The sequence below is a fragment of the Argentina anserina genome, chromosome 2, assembly GCF_933775445.1.
Source record: "Argentina anserina chromosome 2, drPotAnse1.1, whole genome shotgun sequence".
Lineage (NCBI taxonomy): Eukaryota > Viridiplantae > Streptophyta > Magnoliopsida > Rosales > Rosaceae > Argentina > Argentina anserina.
The window spans coordinates 6,348,620-6,373,931 of NC_065873.1; the positions used below are offsets into that span (position 1 = coordinate 6,348,620).

The 25,312-nt window shown below is 37.0% G+C and overlaps 2 protein-coding genes across 3 annotated transcripts in view; both read left to right on the plus strand.

The window, feature by feature from the left end:
* The window catches only part of LOC126782809 (uncharacterized ATP-dependent helicase C29A10.10c-like), a 72,728-nt gene extending 59,631 nt beyond the window's left edge, over nucleotides 1-13,097 (plus strand). Inside the window, exon 11 of the mRNA XM_050508133.1 lies at nucleotides 12,960-13,097. The gene's annotated coding sequence lies outside the window, so the exon portion shown is untranslated. The remainder of the gene's footprint in view (nucleotides 1-12,959) is intronic.
* Nucleotides 7,781-13,083, plus strand: LOC126782808 (uncharacterized). Of its 2 annotated transcripts, XM_050508132.1 has the most exons (12): nucleotides 7,781-7,984; nucleotides 8,450-9,016; nucleotides 9,170-9,965; nucleotides 10,005-10,525; nucleotides 10,632-10,953; nucleotides 11,064-11,328; nucleotides 11,507-11,723; nucleotides 11,898-12,253; nucleotides 12,370-12,421; nucleotides 12,470-12,561; nucleotides 12,791-12,858; nucleotides 12,960-13,083. In XM_050508132.1, exons 1-11 carry the CDS (start codon nucleotides 7,871-7,873, stop codon nucleotides 12,807-12,809), a joined length of 3,321 nt encoding a protein of 1,106 aa, XP_050364089.1. In that variant the 5' UTR covers nucleotides 7,781-7,870; the 3' UTR covers nucleotides 12,810-12,858; nucleotides 12,960-13,083. The 2 variants fall into 2 exon arrangements, with proteins under 2 accessions (XP_050364089.1, XP_050364088.1); XM_050508131.1 differs by having other exon boundaries at nucleotides 12,370-12,561.
* Nucleotides 13,098-25,312: the final 12,215 nt, after the last annotated feature.

Genomic DNA, 25,312 nt, shown 5'->3' on the forward strand with positions numbered 1-25,312 from the left:
GAGGGCACTTACTTGAGGAATACAGTCCCTAGCAATGTTGACAACTCCTATAAACATCTGAAAGGATTTTGCATTAGGGATTTGATCTGCTAACTAGCTAATTTTCTTGACAATATGTTCTTGGAGACGAATCTCTGCATCTTTAACACGAATGCCTAAGAATTTGATTTCTCCTTTAACCTGATGTATCTTTTTTGTCCCAGAATGATTCTATTTTGGACAATGAGCTTGCAAACTTGCTCCATATGCTTCAGATGTTCATTCATAGTTCTAGAAAAGACTAAAATGTCATTTATATAAACTATGCAGATATCTGAATAAGGCTTGAATGTTGTACATTTTCCTTGGGAAATAGACAGAGCTTGCTTGACACCAAATGTCATAACTAGTCATTCGTAATGTCCTTGGGGTGTTCCAAAAGTTGTTAAAGATATAGAATTTGGGTGCATTTTCACTTGTCAAAACCTTGATTTAGCGTCAAACTTGGAGAAAATCTTAGCTCCTTTAAGTCGATTTATGAGGACTCTCACTTGTGTTATTTGATAATCGTCTTTAACGGTTTTTTTGTTGACATCCTTGTAGTCAATTACCATCCTGCTTTTCCTCTTACATGTTTTACAATTTATAAGTTGGAGCATGATGCAGACTAATTGAAGGTCTAATTAAACTTTTCTCAAGTAGTTCTTGAATTTGGTTTTCCATCTCTTTCCTATCTCATTTCTGTAATGGGGAATGGCTTTGACATGACAAATGGCATTAGCATTGTGCATTTTGAGCTGACAACATACCAGATCTCTATCCCAGTATAGTTGAGGATCTTCACTAATTACGGGTTTCAACAAATTTTCTATTTCACCAATGGTTGGCAACTTTTTCTACTCAACTCTGTTAGCATACACCTTCAGGTTATGTTCTCTGATATATTCCTCTTCTCCATCTGAGCTTTCTTCCGTCTTAATTTTACTGTGAATTATTCTTGATGATAAGTTTCTCCTGTATCTTCACAATACATTGGGATCAACTCATTTCTGCACATTTACATAAATCATATGTGAATTTTCCTGGATTGGGACGAAAACGACTAATAATATCAATATTATCATTTTTCCAATTGAGAAGTTGTAACACATATAGGACAATGTCCTACTTCACTATTTTCTCATTCTGTACTTTTTGAAGGGCTACTCTCTAGTTCATCTTCTGATTGGTACTCAAGAGAATAAAATGAAACATTCTCTTCTTCAGAATATGCGACCTCAAACCCTTTTAGGTTCGCATACTCTATTGCTTATTTATACGCTTCAATTAGGGCTTTTGACGATCTTTTGTCCTTTTTGGACATTCATTCGCATAATACTACTTTGCACAACCAACATCTGCATTTTTTCACGTCTCTAGATGAACCTGAAAAATTAGTTTCTATTTCTTGAAAAATTATTTCCGGGGAATAGATATTTTTTTTCACCTTTAGGCCTTTTCTTGAAGCTTTTCCAAAATTTTATACTTCTTTTTTGAAGAGAAATGTTTTTCTGCATCGTTCTATCTGACATCCCCATTGCGTTGGAGTCTCCAGTATCTTGGGACACATATTTTCAATTCCTTTGAGTTGTTTCTTCGCAGTTTTGGATTTTCTGTTTTCTACACATTGCTTCTCAGGAGATCCTTGACTCTTTTCGCAATGTCTCCTACCATAAAGAATGGTAAGGGATTTTCTTCTATAGATTGAGCTATTGCATCGTTCCATGGTTCTGGTAGTTTTCTGGTATAGGTTCTCACCATATCTTCGTTGTCTAAGTCTCCAATAGTGTAGTAGTAATTTTGGAATTCATTGGTATATTCAAAATACCTCATGTTACAGATGCTGAGTTTTTGAATATTTGTCATGGCTCTTTCCTTTGACTTCTCGTTATGTCTCGTAACATCTCCACAAAATTGTGCATATATAGGACATGCAAAGTCTAAAGGATTGTTGGTTTGAGCCAATTTAGAAGCCCAGTCAAGCCATTGAGCACTCCTTTTGAAGGATTGATACCACTTCTGGACTGTACCGGTCAAAGTCGACTCGTAATAGGTGTGAGCTTTGTGGTATTCATATATTGATAAAACCAGGGCTTGGGTTAGCCCCAAGCTAGCTACCTAATTATCTATGGCCTTTCTTTTATCTCCAACTTGATCCAAGTCTATATATACTCCTCTTTCAGATACTGACTGTCCCCATTTGGGTTTAGTAGGAATGAACTTTTGAGAACTCATTTCTCTAGGTTTTCCTGTATGAGCTAATCCTTTGGGAAGCTTCATTCTATTTTCTCTGATAATCTTAGTAAGATAGTTCGTGATATTCTAAACTATTATACTTCCTTGAGGAGGATATTATGTACTCATGCCAGAGGGTTCACCAGACTCTAGCTTGGCCTCTTGATATGAAGGAATCTTCCTTCTTATCCTAACCTGAGAAATCTTTTTGTATCATTTCTTCTATTTCTTCTTCTAACTCACAAGTCTCTATGTGTGCATATAGATTATTGAGTTCTTCATAGGTCTCTTTGTATCTTCTTCCTCAAATGATTCTTCAAGGAATGTAGACGACTTAGTTCTAGAAGTGCTTCTTTCTTCATAACTGGCACATGAATATCTATGGATTGTAGGCTTATCTTTCCTCCCTTGTCTTCATAGATTGAAACATTAGTATTCTCAACTTGCTTGACCGGAGGTTTCATATTCCACTCCCGTGGAAATGTTACTTCATTCCATTTTGTGACATGCTAGGTTTCATATTGGTGAGGATGGATGTAGTGATTCCGGACTATTGAAGAACTTGGTATTTGGAGCTACATTCGAGGTCATGAGCTTATAATAGATTAAGTAATCTATGGCAAGCTCCATCATTCCTTTTTTCATAGAAATTCCTTCTGTCTTGATTCTTAACTTGAGACAGTGTGTTGCATCTCTGAGGTGAGTGGTGAAGTTTGGAAAAACATTGAAGTGTCCGACCTAATTGGATAGGGAGGTTTCTGCCGTTCCTAACAATCTATCCCATCTTTGGCTAGGCGTTTTATTCCTACATGTATTGCTCCAATGTGCATGTATGAATAACCCTTTTGAACTGCTTCACCTACTTATTTATGAGTTATTAGCCTGATATTTGTTTGTTCACCAGTTGCCAGAACAGTTAGTTCAAGAATCTTGAACCTATGAGAACTTAAAAAGAAAGAACATCTTTTATAGATCTCGTTAAGTGTGAATTTAGAAACGGATGCCTCTCATAATTTGATTCTATCTCATTATACTCAAATTCTTGACCATTAATGAGTTGTACATGAATTGTGCTCCTTTTGCTAAATACTTTACTTAACAACTCCATGTTCCTTTTTTCAGTGGAGTTGAGGGATTTCCATGTAAGAAGCTTAGGTTCACTAAACTTAAGCTATCTTCTCTTGGAGAAGATTATATGATTCCTCATCGATTTTTTCTGTACCAACTTCAATTTTAAGTTTTACTACACTTTGTTGTAGATGTGAGAGTTTAAGGTTTAATTCTCTGAATTGTTCTTCATGTTCCATGCCTATCTCTTGAAAATAAGTAATATTATAGTTTACACGTGTACTTTATCGAGTATTAGTCTTCTTGAATGTGCCTTGAATGAAAGCACTTTTGCCACCTATTAGAATCTTTTGTAATACAAAAAGACTAATAGTTTTTAAGTTTAGATTCTCTCTTGTTAGTTAAGAGAAGTCAACTTTATGGCATAAGTCTTTTCGCCTACCTGCTCTTGAGTAAAGCAGGCTATGTACTAGCTAGGAGGGATCTAATCGATGCTCAAAATATTATGGGGCTTTTGATCTTTTTCAAAACTTCTTCAAGGATTATGATATTTTTCTCTAGTCTCGTAGATTCTACGTTGGACTTTATAGAAAATATCTCAGTAATTTATGGTTGTTCTATGAAGGTTATCTCTATATTTTATTACTTGTTTATATTTTCCTTTTTCTTCTTGGAGTTCTTTTTTCAAAGAAATTTTTGCAAAACCTAAAAGTTCAAGTCTAGAAGCTATTAAGTTTGCAATAATGATAAAAAAAATGTTTACCTTCGAGTGCAGAGGATAGGTTTTAGCTATAAAATGTCAAAATAAACAAACTCAAATATAAAACTTGAAGTACCAAAGAGAAGTTTGTAAAACATGAGGTACCAAAGTTTATAAGGGGCCAATCTTTGTTCCAATCTCCTAGCAGGTGGCTTCGGCGACGAGGATAGGTGATGGTGAGCCGGTCTTTGTGCTCTGGTCTCGCCGGCGATAGAGCTAGGACGGCGGAGGAAGATGCAGAAGCTTGGGGACGTCGCGCGGGCTTCACGGCGGCGTGGGAGGAAGCGTCGTGCTCGGGGTTTGATGCGGTCGGGCTTGCGGAGCTCTTGCGACCGGCGGTGAGGGCCATGGCCGCCCGGTTGGCGAGATCGTCGACGACGATTTTGGAGAAAAAGGGAGAGTCGGGGTGTAATAACCCGAATTTTTCAGAAACTATTTATCGAGTTGTTTTCATTTTATTACGTTGTGGAATTCATTTAAAACAAATTTTGGTTGTTTGCGACATTTCTAAACAAGAACAGAAACGTTCTCGGAACGTTTATTTAGGAAAACGTTACGTTTCCGCGACGTGAATATCGACATTTACTCCGTCGATCTTTTGTGAAAACTTCCTTCACGAAAGACGTAGAGCTCGTCTATACGAGTTCGTGGACTCATCACACGTTCAAATCGGACGTCGTACGTAAAAGTTATTAACGATGGAAGTAGTTTCCGATTTTGGAAATGGGTATAAATAGATAATTAAAGGAGCTAGGGTTTCCATTTCTGGAAACCCCCACCCCGCGCCTCCCTCCTTCCTTTCTCTCTTCTCTCTCTTCCTCCCCGAGCTCTCTCTCTCCCTCACTGTCTTCGCTGGCGATCTCCATCACCGACCGCCCGTGTCACACACCGCCGGCCCAAGAAGCACCGCGCGACCCTCTGTAGTGGACCCCGAGGTCGGCGCACCCCCTTGCGTCGTCGTGAACCCTCGCACCACGAGCCAAGCCCTTGCGACTTCGGTCGCTGATCCTGCAGCGAAAATCCGACAGCTCCAAGGTTAGATCGAGGTGAGGTTAGCTTGGTTAGATTGTTGTGATGCTTGGTTGTTGATTTTGGATGAATTTGGTTTGAAATTGTGGAGATTGGAGGAGGATTAGAGGAGGAAGGTTACCGCCGAAGGCGGCGGTGCGTGTGGTAGCGTGGGGGAGGCTAGGGGCGGCGTGAGGCCGTGGGAAGGTAGAGGAGAAGGAGAGAAGGAGAAATACGGCGGCGGTGGCGTACTACGCGCCGGCCTTAGGCTCGGCGCGTGTGCCCCACGCGTTGCCACAGTGAGTGGCGCGTGTACGATAAATGATTTATTTTACGAACAGTGATTTTAAACAGTAATTGTAAAAATTTATTTTTACGACGGTGAATGTAAAAAAGTGATTTACGTACGATAAATATAAATTTATTTTACGTACGGTAAATGTAAATGTAAATTACTTCAGTAAATGTAAAAAGTAAATTCGGAAGGGTAATTCAGTAATTATTATTTACTGAGACAATATTTACATTAGAATAGTATTCATACGTACAGAAATACGTAAACAGTATGTACACATACAGGAATACGTAATTGATGTGTATTTGTACATAAATACATGAATAGTAAATACGTGAACAATAAAATCGTAAAAACCAGAAATTACTGAACAGTAACATATTATTACTGTTTTGTCATTTAAAGGTTTATGTAACGATTCTAAATTCTTTTCTTATCTTTTCAAGGTAATCGATAAATCAAAGAAAGAAATTACTTTTCGGAAATTGTGGAATTACGCACGAGATTATAAGGTGAGTAAAATCTCACATTTACGAATCTATCCTTGCGGAGATTCAAGATTATGCAGAATTTTAAAGAAATGAAATATGACATATATGTGATATAGTGGAATATATATTTGTATAAATGGTAAATAGGTACATATATATAGTTTGCTATATTATATATTCTCAGGATTTCGTTGCGAAAAAGATCATTGTGATGATGAGATATATATATCGACCTTTTTGATTTGATTGTACAATATAACGTGATGCTTATTGTACTTGGTTTTAACATTGAGTTTTGTTAAAACGTGTTTTGTCTTCGGACCTGTTTATGTCTTCGGACGTGTTTTGTCTTCGGACGTGTTTGTCTCCGGATGTGTTTTTTCTTCAGACGTGTTTATGTCTTCGGACCAGTCTTCGGACGTGTTTGGCATGTCGGAACCTAGCCTTTGGCCGGGCGAAAGTTACGATTCAGTTAGAGCTCTAGTCTGTCTGCCGGGGTACTGCATATGAGGTAACATATGGGTTATCAGTTTATGAGTACCCATATATATTTTTGATATTAGATGACAGATGGTTGTCCAATGTCGGCAGTGTACTGATTCAGGGGTAACAGAGGTGTACCAGCGCTCATGAGTACCCGTATTATAAATGCATTTGGGTAAACAGAGGGGTTGCCCAATTCTCATGAGTTCATATATTTTCACATTATTAGACAACCAGATGGGCCGTCTAATTTAACATGATTGCATTTATATTTGTTTGATTTGTGGATTTTCGTATATATTGATATGCGAGTGGTATTTGTTATTTTACTCATACGAGCTGTAAAGCTTACCGGGTTTGTGTTTACAATCCCGGTGCACCTATTCGATGGTGTAGGGGATAATTCCGCATGTGTCGATTAGTGGAAATCGAAGGACAACTCTGAAGATTCGAAGTCGTTCATTTTCCATCTTGTGGTGAGGATTTGTGTGGATTTATGTGAGAATTTGTGAGGATTATTACATTTCCATTTGATGTAATGTTGAATTATTAATTTGGCTTGTAATAATTGGTTTGTCTGAGTTGTGTTGTGAACTCAGTAATGATCCACTGTGACATTAAAACGATTTCGATTTATTGAGATTGTTTTAGCGTTTTTCATGAATTCGAAATTAGGGTTTTCATGCTTGAAATTTCGGGGTCATGACACGGGGAGAGAGGGAGAGAGAAGAGAGAGAAAGGGAGAGGGAGGCGGGTGAGGGGTTTCCGAAAATGGAAACCCTAATCCCTAAAATTTCCTTTTTATACCATTTTCCAAATCAGAAACTATCTTTCGTCGTTAATAATTTTCACGTACGACATCCGATTAGAACGCGTAACGTGTCCACGATCTCGTATCGACGAGCTCTACAACTTTCGTGAAAGAGGTGTTCGGAAACGAGCAACAGAGTAAAAGTCGATTCTCGTGTCACGGAAACGTAATGTTTTTCCAATTTAGATTTCCGACAACGGTTCTGTTTTCGATTTAAAAATGTCGCGAAGCGAAACAAATACGGTTTAATAATTTTACGAACTTATTAATTTATAAGAATTCAAATAAATTATTTCTGAAAAATCGGGTCATTACACTCGATTTACAACAGGAATGGAAATCAAAGCGGTGACTAGTCAAGATGAAGTGCCATTATTTCTTCTTGTTAGGCATAAAAAAAGCCAGGAAGATACTCCACCTATATGTAATTATATATATATAGACTTTGGAAAAGAGTAGTTGTACGTTGCCAATAGGAAAATAAGCTCTTCAACTAAGGAATACCTTAGTGGGGTACTGGGAAGGTCGACATCTTTGACTCTCTTTTTCTTGTTACCTTTCACTGTACACAAAACGATGCTCTCCTTCAAAGCCAGGTACATTAATCAAACATAAGAGCAATGAGCCGCATAGCTTAATGGAGATGATCAAACTAGACAGTACAAATTGAGAGCAACCAGAAGAAAAAAATTATTTAGATAATGGAAAGGGAGAGTAGTAAGGTCAAGAGAGAAGTGCCGGGCAGGAAATTGATTGATGAGGTCTTTTCTTGGTCTATAAGAGATGTTCTTAATATAGATCATTATAAAAACCAGGTTTGCCTCTTCTGTCTGTTGTACTGCTAGCCTCATTGTAGTCAATTTTCATTTTGTGTCGTTTTCTTCTATGGGTGTTCTTTAATTGCTTACAGAATACGTTTGTAGGATAGCAAACTTTGAACACATGCTTTCGGTTTATGTTTAGTTTTGGTGTGTTGTGATTTACGAAAAATTTCTTAATCTTTATACGCTTATTGTGTATCTTGTCATTAAATGTTTTTCTCATCCAGTAAAGAAGCAGATGAATTCAAATTACGTTGAAAACTTTGAATTAACAACTCAAATGTTAAAATTCGCAAGTGTTTCCTCCCCCTAACCATTATTTTGCAGTAGTACACAATAAATGATGTTAGATTGCAGAATAGATTACAGATTTGACAGTGACGTACTGGGAATCCATATTCAGCTTACGATAAACGATGTTATATTTGTATCATTATATGTTTGGTGGTCTACTTACAGGTAACTAAGATTCCTGAGACATTTTCGAATGTAATGAGTTACATTAGAGAATTTGTCCCTTCACTTCTAGAGGAAACACATGAAGATTTACGCTCAAGTGTGATGTCCCTCTCGCGGTCACCTGCCTGTGAAATTCTGACTGTTGAAACTTCCAAGGATCACAAACCACCTAAAGACCTTTTTTACCAAATTACATACAAGAGGAGAGGAGGAGGAGATTCTGTAGGAGCATATGAGCCAGAATCTGGTGACATCATTGCACTCACCGATGTGAGACCAAAACACATTGATGATTTGAACAGATCCAGAAATTCCTATCTTATTGCTTATGTTATTGGATCACCACGCGGGAGTTCAGATATACTTCTGATACTTGCATCAAAGTCCATCAAGGGAGGAATGCCAGGAAACAAAAGGGTTATGAGTAAGAGTGATACACTATTTGCTGTATGCCTCATGAATTTGACAACAAACGTACGTGTATGGAAAGGTTTGAACTTAGAATCAGGCGCAAACAAAAATCTGCTCAGGAGTGTTCTGCAAGTGCAACCACCAAACTCATCACATGTATTCTTCTGAACTTCTATCTTTTCTTAACATCATGAACCTTACTCACCTAACTTCATATTTAAGATTAGCACGTGTATGTTGCCTAATAATTAAGGATTATGAAAGATTAATACAAGTTATACAACTCCCACTGATATCTCTGTTTCTCAGGGTCAGAATTCTTGCACAATTTGTTGTTCCAAAGAAAACAGCTTCCCTGCGCTTTCTCCAATGTGGCCTGAAATGTGTTCCGATCTAAATGATTCCCAAGAGGCTGCAGTTTTGAACTGTATTAGTTTGAGTAAGTGCCATCACCAGAATGCAGTCCAGCTTATATGGGGTCCTCCAGGGACTGGAAAAACAAAGACAGTTGGTCTATCACTGTTTGCATTGTTTCAGTTGAAGTGCAAAACACTAACATGCACTCCCACCAACATTTCCATCGTAGAAGTAACAAAACGGCTTGTGAAATTGGTTAACCAATCATCAGAGAATGACAAGTATGGACTTGGAGATATAATTCTATTTGGGAATAGAAAGAGATTGAAGATTGATAATAATGATGACCTTCTTGAGGTTTATCTTGATCATCGTGAAAATATTCTGTCCAAATGTTTTGCTCCATTGTCTGGTTGGCAACATTGGCTACAGTCAATGATAGATTTGCTTCAGGATCCAGACAAACAATACTCATTGTATTTGGAATCAATTAGGAGGGAATACCATTATGAAAATGATTCTGGTGATAGGAGCTCAACAAGTCATGTTAACAATAGTATATTGACGTTTGAACAGGTTGTGAAGGAGATAAAATACTCACTGTATTTAAAAGAGAGAAGGGAGAAATACTATGGTGATAGTGGGAACTCATCAAGTGATTATCACAATGGTTTATTGACGTTTGAGGAGTTTGTGAAGAAGAAACAGTATTCACTGCCTTTGAAAAAGGGAACGGAAAGATGTGCCAATAATGGTGAAGATAGTGATCGTAAGAACTCGTCAAGTGATGATAGTATTGATGTTTTGACGTTTGAGGAATTCCTGAAGCAGAATCATATCGTCATTGGTGAAAATCTGACCCTGTGTATGGTAAACTTGTACACTCACTTGCCAACTTCTTGCATTTCATTAAATGTGGTGAAATACATGATTAGAGCTATTGAATTGCTCAAGACAGTTAAATCTTTAGTGTTTAAGGGGGTTGGCATTGCTAGTGAAAGGTTTCAATCGGTTGCAAACGATTGTGTTGTGATACTGAGGTCACTTCGTGCATTTTCCGTTCCAAAGTCTAATGATAGTCAGGCAATAAGGAAGCTGTGTTTGGAAAACGTTTGCATAATATTTTGTACTGCATCAACCTCGGCAAGACTGCATGCTGAAGCAATCAAGCCACTGGAAATTTTAGTCATTGATGAAGCTGCTCAGCTTAAAGAGTGTGAATCGGTAATCCCCTTACAACTACCTGGCCTTCGACATGCTATTCTAATAGGAGATGAGAGGCAACTTCCTGCTATGGTTAAAAGCAAGGTTTCTGTTCTGTCCTTATTTTTATGTTCATTTTAACATTTGCAGTGTCCTTTTATATCTCGTCTTTAATACCACAACAAATGACTGTGTATGGCTTGTTAATTAGATTGCAGAGAGTGCTGGTTTCGGAAGGAGTTTGTTTGAAAGACTATTCCAATTGGGACATAAGAAGCACCTTCTCAATGTCCAGTATCGGATGCATCCATCAATTAGCCAATTTCCGAAAAAGAAGTTTTACAATAACCAGATTTTAGATGGTCCAAATGTAAGAAAAGGAAGCTATCAAAAATGCTTCCTTGAGGGAAAATTTTTTGGACCCTACTTCATCAACATTGCAGATGGAAAAGAAGAATTTGGTCGTGGACACAGTCCGAAAAATATGGTTGAGGTTGCTGTTGTCTGTCAGATAGTTCTTAGCCTTTACAAAGGTAAGCTTTTTTGAGATGTCTTGTTTTCTATTTTGGCTTATTGTCATAGAGATAACAAAATTTCAGGTCCCTTACTTAATTTTGTCTTACTTTTGCTTTTCAAACCCAAGAATTTACTCAAACAAGGAAGAAGGTTAGTGTTGGGATCATATCACCTTACAATGCCCAAGTCTATGAAATAGAAGAGAGAGTGAAAGAATACTGTAAAGATCATATAGCAGGAACTGACTTCTCTGTAAGTGTGCGGTCTGTTGATGGATTCCAAGGTGGTGAAGAGGACGTGATAATCATCTCCACTGTTAGATGTAATTGGAATGGATCAATTGGTTTCCTGTCAAATCCTCAAAGAGCTAATGTTGTCCTAACACGTGCACGGTACAACTCTACACTCTACATACAATTGCAATATTATAGCTACATGAATACATAACCTACATTGTTGATGGATGGAGTACACAGCTAGATTAATCAGATCTACTCGTTTGATAGTGTAGACTGTAGACATATGTACTTGTTCGTATAAGTGGTTTTTGACTTGTTTCTGCATGTTTAGGCATTGTCTTTGGATATTGGGGAATGGACCGACCTTGTGTAACAGTAACTCTATTTGGAAGAAGCTAATTATCGATGCCAAGAATCGCAATTGTTTTTACAATGCTGATGAAGACACTAACTTGTCCCATGCTATGGTATCTGCCCTCGTGGATCTTAACCAGGTTCAAGTTTTATTCAATTCTGATTCTCTGCTGTTCAGAAATGCAAAATGGAAGGTACAGTCATCATTAATTTTCATTCTAGCCTTACAATAGTACTGTTCTATGCTTCACCTGTATTCCTTAGAATTCATGCTCTTAGCTTTTTTCCTTTTGTTCTTATATTTATTTTCTTCTGTATATCCCTTGCTGTTATTCTACCCCTTAGTCAATATATCTGCACCTATACAGGTTTACTTTGCCAATGAATTTAAAAAATCCATTGCAAAATTTAAAGACCCTGAGATTCATCGTGGAGTGGCTTCTCTACTGAAAAAGCTTTCTAATGGTTGGCGCCAATCTCATGAGGCGAAAGTTTATGGCGGAACATATTGTCAGCTGTTAAACAAGTATGAAGTTCATCTAAACCTGAATTTGATATGGAGTGTGGACATTCTGCAAGATAATTCACAACAAGTGCAGATCATACAAGTTTGGGATATTGTGCAACATTTTAAGGTACCAGAACTTGTAAAGCGTCTTAACATCATTTTTGGATGCTACACAATGGACAAGGTCAATCGCTGCAAACAAAGAAGTCTTGAGGGGTATGATTGTATTATGAACTCATATACTTGTCTGCTACTTTTTTTAAACATTACTGCAAGTGTTTTATGAGTCTAGTTTATAACCTGCATCATCCATTCCTTATCAATTGCTATAGGGACAGTGTTGTTCCAATTACATGGCCACTGGAATATTCAAGCAGTTGCAGAGAATCTGATCGTATTACATCGCCACTGGAAAGTTCAAGCAGTTGCAGTGAATCTGATCCTTTGGAGTTCCTTTCAACACCATTATCTTGTCTCACTCTGGGGGACGAGCCTGCTGTAAATTCTAATGCAACTAATAACAGGTGTGTGCTGGCATATGTTGATTGTATATATATAGCACAAATTTGAAACGCGCACACACACAACGCAGATTACCATCCATTATTAGGTCTACATCCTTAAATTGAGTTCGGCCGTGTGTTCTTCTGTGTGAACAATAGAATATGCAATGATAGGCAGTTAGGCACACTCACACACACATTTCTCTAATTGGATTAGTTTCATTGATTGTTGTAATTCTATTGTAATTAGCTACTGTTGTTCAATGTGAGTGCAAAGAAGGCCACCGGATCGAAACAAATGTAATGAAATATGATGAGGTACAGTCCCATATCTCGATCTCAAACTAACATTAGTTTCTTTTGGGAAACAATTATGGTGTAAGTATCTCACTTGGAATTTGTTAACATCTGAATTGCAGAACAAGACGTGATGCAAGAAGCCAAAAGCAGTGCAGCATCTTATGCCTCATTTCGGTTTTCTAAATCTCTATATATGTATTTGCAAATACATCTACTATTTATGCAGAAGTACGTAGATTAATTTACATGCGGTTTTAAGTGTTGGAATATTTTAAACAATAATTGTATACTACATTACTACTTACATTATTTTTTGCTTTAGTATGGATCGATGGATTGGACATTCAAGGAAAAAGAAAAAAAATAAAAAAATAAAGGACACCGTAGCCGATTTGTCACAAAGGCTTACATAGTCAAAGTGAATCGTACATGTCGATAAATTGTATCATGCTGCCAGACTTGGCCAATTTCATTGAGATAATGACCTCAAACAAGCAGGCAGAGGGGATTGATGCTCGACGAAAAAGTCCTCCCAGACCATCAGTGTAGGTGAGATTTGAGATTCGCAACAGATGCCACCCACAAGGAATTCGAAGTTGTCGAGGCCAGGTTTTGCTTCGTCTAGATTATATTATGATGTAGGAAAATGGAGAAAATAGAGATATATAAACAACGTATATAAGAATAACGAATGACGAATCAATTTGAATTTGATTGATAGATATGTGCCCTTTTATAAAAAAGTCTACTGTGGTCATAGAGTCATATACAACTAATTCTATCTAACGTAATCTTTAGAGCAAGTCTCATGGTGACTGATTCTAAATTGTTAAGTGAGTTATGTTTGGATAAGTACATCAGATAATATTATCTTTAAACACTTCCCCTTATATAGTCCAAACATGAACTTTCTCTTGTTGCCTCATCAAAAACCTTGCCGAGTAAAAAGAAAACCCTATGGGACAAAAATAATCTCAATCAAAAAGAAAAAGAGTACAATACACCTTTTATATTTGAAAATGACATGTATATGCCAAAATCCGGTTGACGTATATGACTCCTCCTGATTCTTGCAATCATGGGAACTCTTATAACTTAAGTATATATACATTTCACATGTCTTTCAAATGTAGCCTTAGGCAAAGATTTAGTAAATAAACATGCCTCAAAATTCTTCATGTCGAACTTCATTTAGTAAAATCTTGAAAGAACATGTTATTGATAAAAAGATTTAAGGATGAAATATGCTTGGTACACCTCTAAGATATCACAATGTACCCCTTCGTTAAAAACATAACTAGTTTGGGAACGATGTTCGTGTGGATCTAAGAAATACTCTAGCAAAGTCCACTAAAACATTAACAAGGAGTTTTGATAAAAAGGGACGACACTAGAGGGGTTCAATATCATTACGTCTTAATATGTATTTTGTAGAGATCTCTTTATTGTTAGGAATATATTTAAACATGTGAGGCGTTCCCCAATGATAATTAACCATAATCCATAAATATCATAATGAGACGAATTTGAGTATCGATGATCAATAGAGCTGGTTGTAGCATGCCCATTTTTTGTGGTACCATATCCTCTTGAGTAGACTACAATCATTGCAGACATGCTTGTACCCATGTATATGTGATCTCATCACTTTATCAATATCAGAAAACACATAAGACGTCGAAATTTACATTATGAAGATTGAGTAGTATTCTAAGCACTCCACGGTCATATTGTGCGGTTTAGGGATCAAGATGAGACATATAAGTGGGGCCAGACAACAACACTGATACACAAAAATAGTCTTACAATTAACCCTACAAAATATTCTCAACTGTAGTAAAGAATAAGTAAAGATCGTTCGATGTCGAAACTGAGGGTATTTAATTCGCACACAAAAAGAAAATATAACTAACTAAATAAACTAGACCAATGAATTGGGGGTTTATGATTATAATGAGAAGAATAAAAGAACAATGATAAATAATTCAAAATAGACTTGATAAAGATCAGATGGAGATGAGGTTAGGGATTCAATTGTCCACCACCAATTATGATTGAACACAACAAGTAACTTAATTCTTTTACTACGCTGAGATAAAGAAACCAATCAAGAACAAACCGTGAATGCACTGCATAATATCTTACTACTTCCCTTGAGTTATTTAACGTCGTGAAACACACTTTTCGTTAAAAAAACATTCTAAGCATGCAATCTCAAAACTCTTAGTGAAAAGCACATAAACAAGTCTATTCGATAGATGCATATATCATTAAAAAAACATGTGGAAATTTGAATGATTATAGAGTCCAAACTAGTATAGAAGTTATCTACTATGCAACCCTAACTATTTGATTCCTGACTATTGTACTCTAGTCTTTACTACGTTTGACAAAATAAACAAAACGATTAGGTGAATTGTTTAACCTAAGTCTAGCACCGATTACATACAAACATTCTAAGTTAGCCTGCATAGAAAATAGGCATGCAAAAATTATCTATAAATTGATAAATAGACAATCAATCTCACTGTTAGCATAAATAAAAGTAACTAGGCCAACTTGCAAAAACGTTCGACATGACTGGGGCTTCTAACTTAACCCCTAACACAAAAGATTTAGCTACTCATATTTCTAAAAATTACACAAAGTAAAACCAATTATTAAAAATCCTTGATGAAATATGGAGGTGAGCTCGAGAAGATGTGGACTCGTCCTTGAGGAGATTGATGGTGAATGTGGCTTGAGGAGATGAAAAGTGAACTTGAGGAGTTTTGAATGGTGAATGAATATGATCTCTCGGTCTATGTCACCTCCTTTATGTTGACGTCAAGCCTTATATATATGCTCCTTAATCATTGAGGATACCCTAGCTCTCATCTACGTGCGGTGCATAATTAACAATGATCTTCAATCCTTCTCCAATTATGATTATATTTTCCTCATTTCTCTCAACATCGGCAACCTCTCCTAATATCTCTCTAAATCTTCTTGTAATCCATATCTATTAGGAAATAGAGAGATTGTTTCTCAATTAAACTCAATTGCTTCTCAATTACTCCACAAATTACATAAAAACACAACTAAGTTACTATATTATTCTTAAGGAAATAAACAAATATAAATGCAAGGATTTACACTATAATATCATCGCATAAAATGCTCCTATCAAACACTTCATCTTGTTCTTGTTGAACATTCTTTGTTCTTATCTCCCCCTAACAACAGACTATATATATCATTTGAGACTCATGTCCAACATAAATACATATTCTTTAAGGATTTATCACATATTACGGTGTGGTGATAGAACATTTACATATCATATATGTCTGCAAGCTGGTTCAATCAATTCATGACATTCTTTTTGAATTCATTGTAGAACATAATGAATACAATGTAGTTCTTAAAATAGGTTGTTCTTGATAGATACTTATTTACATATGTGTCATAAGGTAATACAACATTATGCTTGTTATCACTTTATGAAATTTGTTGGTACTTAAAATATAAGTGTACACAATAATTATTTGACTCTTTGTCAATAATATTACCATCGATAATGTCATGATTTTGTCGAACCAAATAATTTTTAACTCGTAAACTAAGGAATAAAAGCCATTTACTTAACATTCTTGAAAATGCACCAATCCAAAGTTGCAACATCTATATGATCTTAGCAAATTTGATGTTTTGCAATTTTAAGATTGACGTCATTGGCTCATTGCCATATCTATCTTCTTCTTTAAGATGAACCTCATACTTTATCAAAATTTTATATGTTTTATTTTGTATAACTAATTTGACACTTGTCTTGCAATGAGGCGATTGTCAATGTTAGTCACCCGTTGTTAATTGAAGTCCAATTTAGCATATTTAGGTCTTTGCATGTTTTACATTCTAAGAAACAAGAGAGGAATAATAGTATCACAATATTAAAGACTTCTATGACATATAATATTTCTAATAAACTTAGAGTAGACCTAAACCAAATTGATTATGATGCTCATGAAATTACACATTCATAATCATATGCTCATAAAAGTTTTCTTTTCACAAAAGATAAGAATTGAACAACAAAAGACATGTCAGACCATATTATATTACCAGTCATTTTCAATTATATATTAATCAACTTTAGGTTCAATTATCATATTATAAATAATTGGCAAAATGTTTACATGTCGGGCTTCTGAGGTAGAGTTTCATCCTTGTTCTGCTACGCAAACTCAAGAAATTGGTTTTTCACGCCCAATTCATTCAGTTATGTAGCGATCAATCTGCAAGCTTCAATATATTTTCCTTTGTATGACTTATAAATGTAGGCCATAAAATTTTCATAGTCCTCTGCAAGTGGTTTATTATGGACAACCATCCATGGCACAAATCTATATGGTGGCATAGATTAAGCTGAGCAGTTTGTTTTGCATATTTTGTTTCAATCTGATTGCCATGAAACAGATTGGTACTCAAACAACCCATATTGCATTAACATAGCACCATTTTTACTACATTCTCTTGCTCATGAAAGTTCTTTATCATAGTAATTAGCAAGTATAATCTCTTCAATGCCTATGAAATTATTTTATCATAGCAATGATCAATCTTGTTTATGTTCAATGCTATGAAATTACTTTAATATAGTGATATGAGCATTTATGTGATGATATTATAATGTAAATCTTTACATTTATACTTGTTAATTTCCTTTAAAATGTTATATTAACTTCTTTATTGTTTTAAGGCATTTCGTAAGCAACTTAATGCTAATGGGAGCTTAAGTGATGCAATTGAAGCTTTTGATACGAAGTAGAGATATCAAGCATGAATTGTGATTATTCAATTGATTGGAATTTTGAAGGGAAGGCCATGGAATTTCTTGTGTAAGTTGTTGCTGCGGAGTAAAAAAGAGAGGAAGAGTTAATCTCATTTGACTTAGGATTCTTATGTCTCACTAAAGATTTCGGCAGATTTTCTTGTGGTATCTTTGGAAATATTTGCTATTTACTTCCTACCAATTATAATCAAAAGAAGACCTAGAGAGGGACTACTAATGGATGGCAGAAAAAGCACGGTGAGGAATCATAATTGAGGAAGGATTAGTATACAAGGATATATAATTAAGACAAGGAGGCAGAGACCGGGGGAAACTCAATATATTCATCATTTACCATAAATTACCTTCAATCTCCTCAAGGTGCTAAAATCTCATCAAAGGTCTCACAAGTTGCTTCACACAATTACAAGGAACTCACCATAATCACCACCGACATCTCTGTAATGACACGATTTTTCGGGATCGATTTATTTGATTTTGTAGAAATTAATAAACATCGTACTATTATTAAACCGCAGTGTTTTGCTTCGCGACGTTGTCAAATCAAAAACTGAACCGTCGTCGGAAATCTTATTTAGAAAAACGTTACGTTTCTGCGACGCGATAGTCGACTTTTACTCCGTCGTTGGTTTGCAAAAACTCCCTTCACGAAAGTTGTAGAGCTCGTCGATACGAGTTCGTGGACGCGTCACGCGTTCTAATCGGACGTCGTACGAGAAAGTTATGAATGACGAAAGTTAGTTTCCGATTTGGAAAAAGGTATAACAGAGAAAATTGAGGGATTAGGATTTCCATTTTCGAAAACCCCTCACCCCGCCTCTTTCTCCTTCTCTCTCTTCTCTCTCTTCTCTCTCTCTCTCCCCCCTCAGAAAAATCTTGTCATCGATCTCCCACCTCCGGTCGTCCGTGTCCCTCACCGCCGGTCCATGCAGCTTCGCACGGCCCTCCGTAACCAACCCCGAGCTCGACACGTCCCCATTCGCCGCCGGGAAGCCGCACGATCAACCGAGCCTCCAGCCGCATTGCGAACTCCGCCTCCGGCGATGCCATGCTCGAGGCAAGCTAGCCTCCACCTCTCCTCACCTATGGAGCCATCTACGACAAGATTGGGACCTTGATTCGCCGCTCGCCCCTCGCCTCTGCTCAATTTGACACCGCCGGCCTCTCAAGCTTCTCCGGTGACAATCCGACGTCTCCAAGGTCAAATAGAGGTGAGGGTTAGCTTAGAGTGATTATTGTGGTTGTTTTGGTGTGATTTGGGGAAGCTCGGAGGAGAAGGAGAGGAGGGAGGTACCGCCGCCTAGGGCCGCGCGTGTGGGAGCGTCATGAGGTTTGGAGGCGGCCTTGGGCCGCGTAGGGGTAGAGGAGGAAGAAAGAGAGAGTTTTGGGGTGGTGGTGGCGAGTAACGCGCCGGTTTCAGAGGTGGCACGTGGGCCCCACGCGCTGACACAATGAGAAGCGCGAGAGCGCCACGCGCGGTCGCCGGAGGTGCCGCGTGTACCCCACAGCGGCGGCGCATGAACAGTGATTTCAAACAATAATTTTGTAATAATTATTTTTACGTACGGTGAATGTAAAAAGTAATTTACGTATAGTAAATGTGAATTTATTTTACGTACAATAAATGTAAATAACGTATAGTAATTGTAAAAGTAATTTCTGAACGGTAAATCGGTAAATATTATTTATTGAGACAGTATTTACGAGGGAATAGTACTTTGATGTATAAGAATACGTAAATAGTATGTATATGTACAGAAATACCTAAACAGTATATACTCGTATATGAATACGTAATTAATATGTATTTATACAGCAATACGTGAATAGTAACTATGTGAACAGTAATTTCGTAAAAACAGAAATTACTGAACAGTAAAATATTATTACTGTTTCGGCATTTAAGGTTTTACGTAACGATTCTAAATTCACTTATTATCTAGTCTAGGTGATCGACACAACAAGTAAATGATTCGAGTTTGGAATCGTGGAATTTACGCTAAGGAATATAAGGTGAGTAAAATCTCACAGTGACGTATCTACCCTTGCGGAGATACATGATTACGCTTAATTAAAAAAAAGAATGAACTATGATATGTATAAGATATAGTGGATTGTGTATGTGTATAATTGGTAAAATAGGTACATATATATGGTTTGCTATATTATATACTGTCATAATTTCCTTTTGTGAATGAGTTCATTTTAGCGTTGATGTTTATTTATTTGAGCATGTCGATTTGATTTGTACAATATCATGTGATGATTGTTTATACGTGGTTTTAACTTGAGTTATGTTAAAACGTTTTTGTGTGGTCTGTGGACCTGTCTTCGGACGTGCTGGCATGTCGGAACCTAGCCTTGGCCAGGCGAAAGTTACGATACAGTTAGAGCTCTAGTCTGTCTGCCGGTGTACTGCATGAGAGGTAAAAGATGGGTTATCGGCTTATGAGTACCCATATTTTGGATATTGTGTAGCAAGTGATTGCCCAATGTCGGCGGCGTACTAACATGAGGGGTAACAGAGGTGTACCAGCGCTCATGAGTACCCGTATTATAAATGCATTTGGGTAAACAGAGGGGTTGCCCAATTTCTCATGAGCACATATATTTTCATATTATTAGACAACCAGATGGGCCGTCTAATGACTCATGAGTGCATTTATGATTGATGCTTTGTGGATTTTCGTAAATATTTTTATGCGAGTTATATTGTTGTTTTACTCATACGAGCTGCAAAGCTTACCGGGTTTGTGTTTACAATCCCGGTGCACCTATTCGATGGTATATGAGATAATTCCGCAGGTGTGGATTAGCGGAAATCGACGGACAACTCTGAAAACTTGAAGTTGTGTTAATCTATCTTGTGGTGAGGATTTGAGAGGATTTTTACATTTTCATCTGATATAATGTTGAATTATAAATTTGGTTTGTAATAATCATTTTGACTGAGTTATACTTTGAACTCAGTAATGATCCGCTGTGACATTAAAATGATTTCGATTTATTGAGATTGTTTTAGAGTTTTTCATGACTTCGAAATTTGAGTTTCATACTCGAAATTTTGGGGTCGTGACAATCTCCATCTTCCACAGTTGTTCTTCCTTTGTGATTCTTGATTTTATTTGTGTGATGATCTCAACTATATGTGGCTGATTTTCCCTAGTTAGGGGCTAGATTAGAAGCCCTGAATCTGGGATAAACATGGTTTGATTTTTGGTTTCATTGTTATTAAGTTATCAAAGATGTTTATTTGGTTTTGTTTTACAAAAAACTCTTACTTGTTTATGTTCATGAATGCATGTATAGAACATTATGAACTTGTGAGTGGAGCTAGAAATAGGTTGACTGATCTCCTAAATAGTTAAGGCTTATTTCAAAATAGTAAAACCTAAAGGACAATAGGTGAAACCAAATAAAGAGTATTGTATGCTAGGTAGGCATTCCACACTAGTTTTGCGTACTTGTTCGATCAAACTTCCAGTATGTTTATTGCTTATGGTAATTCATTGAAAGGATAACGTCTATATCTGGATTGATTATTTTAAAGGCTAAGTAATGGTGCGTCATCTTGCTTTCGTAATTGTGGGAAGTAATAAGAACTTATGCAGTGCGTTTACGGTTTGTTCTTGATTGAAACCGACTCTCAACTTAATAATTGGAACCTGGAATTATACACATATTTTGAACCTATTTAGTGGTGGACAATTGAGTCTCGAACATCTTCTCTACATTATCTCTTCTTTGTTATTATTTTTACTTTTCCTCTTCTGTTTTGTTCGTAATACCAAAACCCCCCATCAGCTGTCTTCTCATCTTTCATTCATTACATCATCTATTCCACCATTCTACTTCTTTGTTTATTTGTTAGTTTAGTTAATTAGTTAGTTTATTTTTTCTTTTGTGTGAGAAATTAAATATCATCAGTCTCTGGTATCGAATGATCCTTACTTATTTTATACTACGTTTGACAATCTTTTACATGGTTAATTGTGAGGCTATTTTAGCCGTATCATATAGCAACATTGTTGGACTTCCGAGCTATGAAATTATTTCATCATAGCAAATTAGTTAGTTTGTAATTAATTGATGCTATAAATGGTTGCTATCACAAACAGTACGTAATTCACGTAATAGGATATGCACAATATTAAGATCTAATCAAGAATGAAATTTAAATAAATCTTATCTCTTCATTGGTGACTAGATTCAAAGGGGGTTGATATTAATTGCTACTATATATGTACACAGAAGAAATGAATAATGGCGTGTCTAAACAAAGATAATAAGGGAGGGATTTAAAGCTTAGAGAGCTTCGTGCTGATAACGTGTTGTAGAAAACGGAGAAACATTGAGAGATATAAACAATGAATACAAAAATATTGAATAAGGAATCAATATGAATTTTATTGATAGATATGTACCCTTGTGCAGATTTACTAAAAAATCAGCAAGACAACGCTACTTATGGTATGACTGATCAGAAGTTTGAAAATGAGGTAGCGGTAAAAACTCAGGTCTTAAATGCGGTGAGGATGCATGAATGCTTTTGGAAGGATAGAGCTCGCGTAAAATGGCTCACTAATGGTGATCGTAGTACTTCATTTTTTTCATACATATGCCAAGATCTGGTCTGCTAGTGCTCGAATGTCTGCAATCCATGATGGGGAAAGACTTTTGTTGGAACCTTCAGGTATTGCTGCTCATGTTGTTGGGTTTTATCATAATCTTTATTCTTCTTCAGCTCCAGCTCAAAACTTAAATGAAGTATGCTCTGTTATTCCTTCTTTGGTTTCTAATGCGGAAAATGATTGGCTTACAAAAATTCCCACTATCGAAGAAATCAATAATGTTGTCTTTGCTATGAATGCTTCTAGTGCCCCAGGGCCAGATGGGTTTCCAAGTTCCTCTTATCAAGCTTGTTCGGATGTTGTCGGTTGTGATGTTGTGTCTTGTGTGCGACAATTTTTTGAGCATAATTGGCTGCTTCCAAACATGAATAGTAATTTCTTGGTTCTTATACCAAAAGTTCAAGATGCTCATCAGATTGCTCATTTTCGGCCGATTTCTTTAGCCAACTTTATTTTTAAGATCATTCTAAAGATTTTGGCTACATGCTTGGGTCCAATTGCTACCCTTATAATATCTCCAGAGCAATTTGCTTTTTTTCCTGGTAGGAAAATTTCTAATTGCATTGGTACAGTGTTTGAGTGTTTCATTTTTCTTGATCGTAAGGCCTATGGTGGTAATGTGGGGATCAAGGTTGACATTGCCAAAGCTTTTGACACGCTAAATTGAGATTTTTTAACTCAGGTTCTACAGAAGTTTGGGTTCTCTAATATTTTTATAAGCTGGATCATGACTATTCCTCAATCGGCAAGGTTATCAATTTTAATTAATGGTTCTCCACAAGACTTTTTCTTTTGCTCTCGTGGTGTGAGACAAGGGGACCCTCTTTCTCCATTGTTATTTTTTCATGCCGAAGAAGCTCTCAGCTGTGGTCTATCTTTGTTGCTCCAAATTGGTCAATTAAAGCCAATATCTTTTCCTTGGAATTGCGCACCTTTTCACATGTTTTATATGCTGATGATCTTGTTGTTTTCTGCTGTGGGGACAAACATTCTCTTACCCAGTTACAAAATTTCTTTGATCATTACAGTTGTGCTTCTGGTCAATATATAAATGCCGAGAAAAATACTTTTTACCTTGGGGCCAAGTATCAGTATCGACAAGGGTCAATTCAGCGTATATTCGGTTTTCGTGAAGGTCGGCTACCTTTTACTTATTTGGGAGTTCCAATCTTTTGTGGCAAGCCTGAGAAATGTCATCTTCAAGTTATTGTTGATAAAGCAAAATCGAGACTTATGGGCTGGCAAGGGCGTCTTCTCTCTATGGCTGGTCGGACTCAACTGGTGCAATCAGTTCTTCAAAGTATGTTGCTTCATAGTTTTACTGTGTATCAATGGCCGGTATATCTTGTCAAGAAATTAGCATTAAGGGCTCATAATTTTATTTGGTCTGGTAACATTGAGACCCGGAAGATCATCACTGTTCCTTGGACTCAGGTGTGTGTATCGCAGCAAGAAGGGGGACTTGGTATCCGTAATTTATCATCTCTGAATTCAGCTGTTGTTCTTAAATTTGCATGGGATTCTTCTTATTCTCATTCTCAATGGGGTGTTTATGTGCGCGTAAGGTATCCTATTATGTCTAATTGCAAGCTGGGTTATCGTAAATTGTCAATTTGGCCAGGTTTTCGGTAAATTGCTTCTCACTGTAATTACTTGCAAGCTCGTTGCAACTCAATGGCATTTTCCTTCAACGAGCGAACAAACTGCTTGATAAGGTGATCGCCTTCTGTCCCGGCGTTACTTGTCAAGTTGGGTGATCGCCTTCTGTCCCGGCCTTAAGATGCCAATCCTCTTAGTGTAAGGTTTGAAGTAAGTGAGGGAGTCACAAGAAGGACCCCCATATTGAGCACGAATTGTGTTGGTGATGATGTCCTGTTACGACCGCAATCTTTTAGTTTCGTAAAATAGTATTATCGTCCTGATTTTTGACACGTTCGGAACCGAAATCCGATTTTAATATTTTGGAGTTCGGATATCCTCATAAAAGTGTTTCGTCGGAGAAACGCCCCTTTTAGAAATTTACTATTCACGGTGGAGTTTTTGTATATAGGGTAGGATAAGTTTCCATTTTTGCAAGGAGAAAAAAAAAGGGGGAGTGCAGCAATTTTTCCCCGAGCCGACCCCCCGACCTCGTCACTGTAGCAGCGACGGTTCTTCGCCGTCCGACTACTCCAGGCCGCCGCACGGGTCTCATCTTGAAGCTTGGAGGGTCGCCAATCGATCTGGGTGGGTAGCACAGCCCCTAGCTCCGACGTTCGGGAGGTACGACGCTGAGAAGATACGGCTGCCTTTTTTTCTCTTTCGCCGGAACTCGCACGTCTGACCACCATAGGAGGTAGAGAGACTCGAGTTAAGGAAACTTCAGACCGACCCTCGGCGTAGCTCGGTTACTGTGAGTGGACTTTTATTTTGAATTAAATGCATGCATGAATATTTATTTAAGAGATTTTGGCGTTATATGAATTTAATTGCTTTCTTGGATTATTTGAAATGATATTTCCATTTATTTGTCTTGGAAATATATATGAGTTATATATATTTATAACGCCTTATTTGATAAAATCAGAAATTGTAGATTTTTATCCGGGAACAGGATTCTCGGAAATTGTTGTTTATAATTTGAGATTTGTACGTACGGTGGGGAACCGTACTCGTTCTATCTATTCTTAATCCGGTATCCTCTCCTTTAATTATTTATATGGGGCTCGATCAACGGATAAGAATGATTTTCTATTTTATTCCGGTATCCTCTCCTTTAATTATATAAAGGGGGCACGATCAACGGAATCGTATCCATTCTTTCCAGTATCCTCTCCTTTAGGCTTATAAAGGAGGTATGATCAACGGATAAGAATGTTGTCCATTTTCGGTGATTTCACTCATTTATTATCTTGTGACTAGCGGGGCTAGTGAACTTATTTATTTTTCTGAGGCCATACCTTGAGATGATTATGCTAGCATACGAGTTGAATATTCCGCCTAAGAGGCGATGCCGCCCGGGGAGGCG

Coding starts and splice junctions, on each gene's coding strand:
- LOC126782808 (XM_050508131.1), top strand. CDS start 7,871: ATGGAAAGGGAGAGTAGTAAGGTCAAGAGAGAAGTGCCGGGCAGGAAA. Junction 7,985..8,449: donor TAGATCATTATAAAAACCAG/GTTTGCCTCTTC, acceptor GTCTACTTACAG/GTAACTAAGATTCCTGAGAC. Junction 9,017..9,169: donor AACCACCAAACTCATCACAT/GTATTCTTCTGA, acceptor TCTGTTTCTCAG/GGTCAGAATTCTTGCACAAT.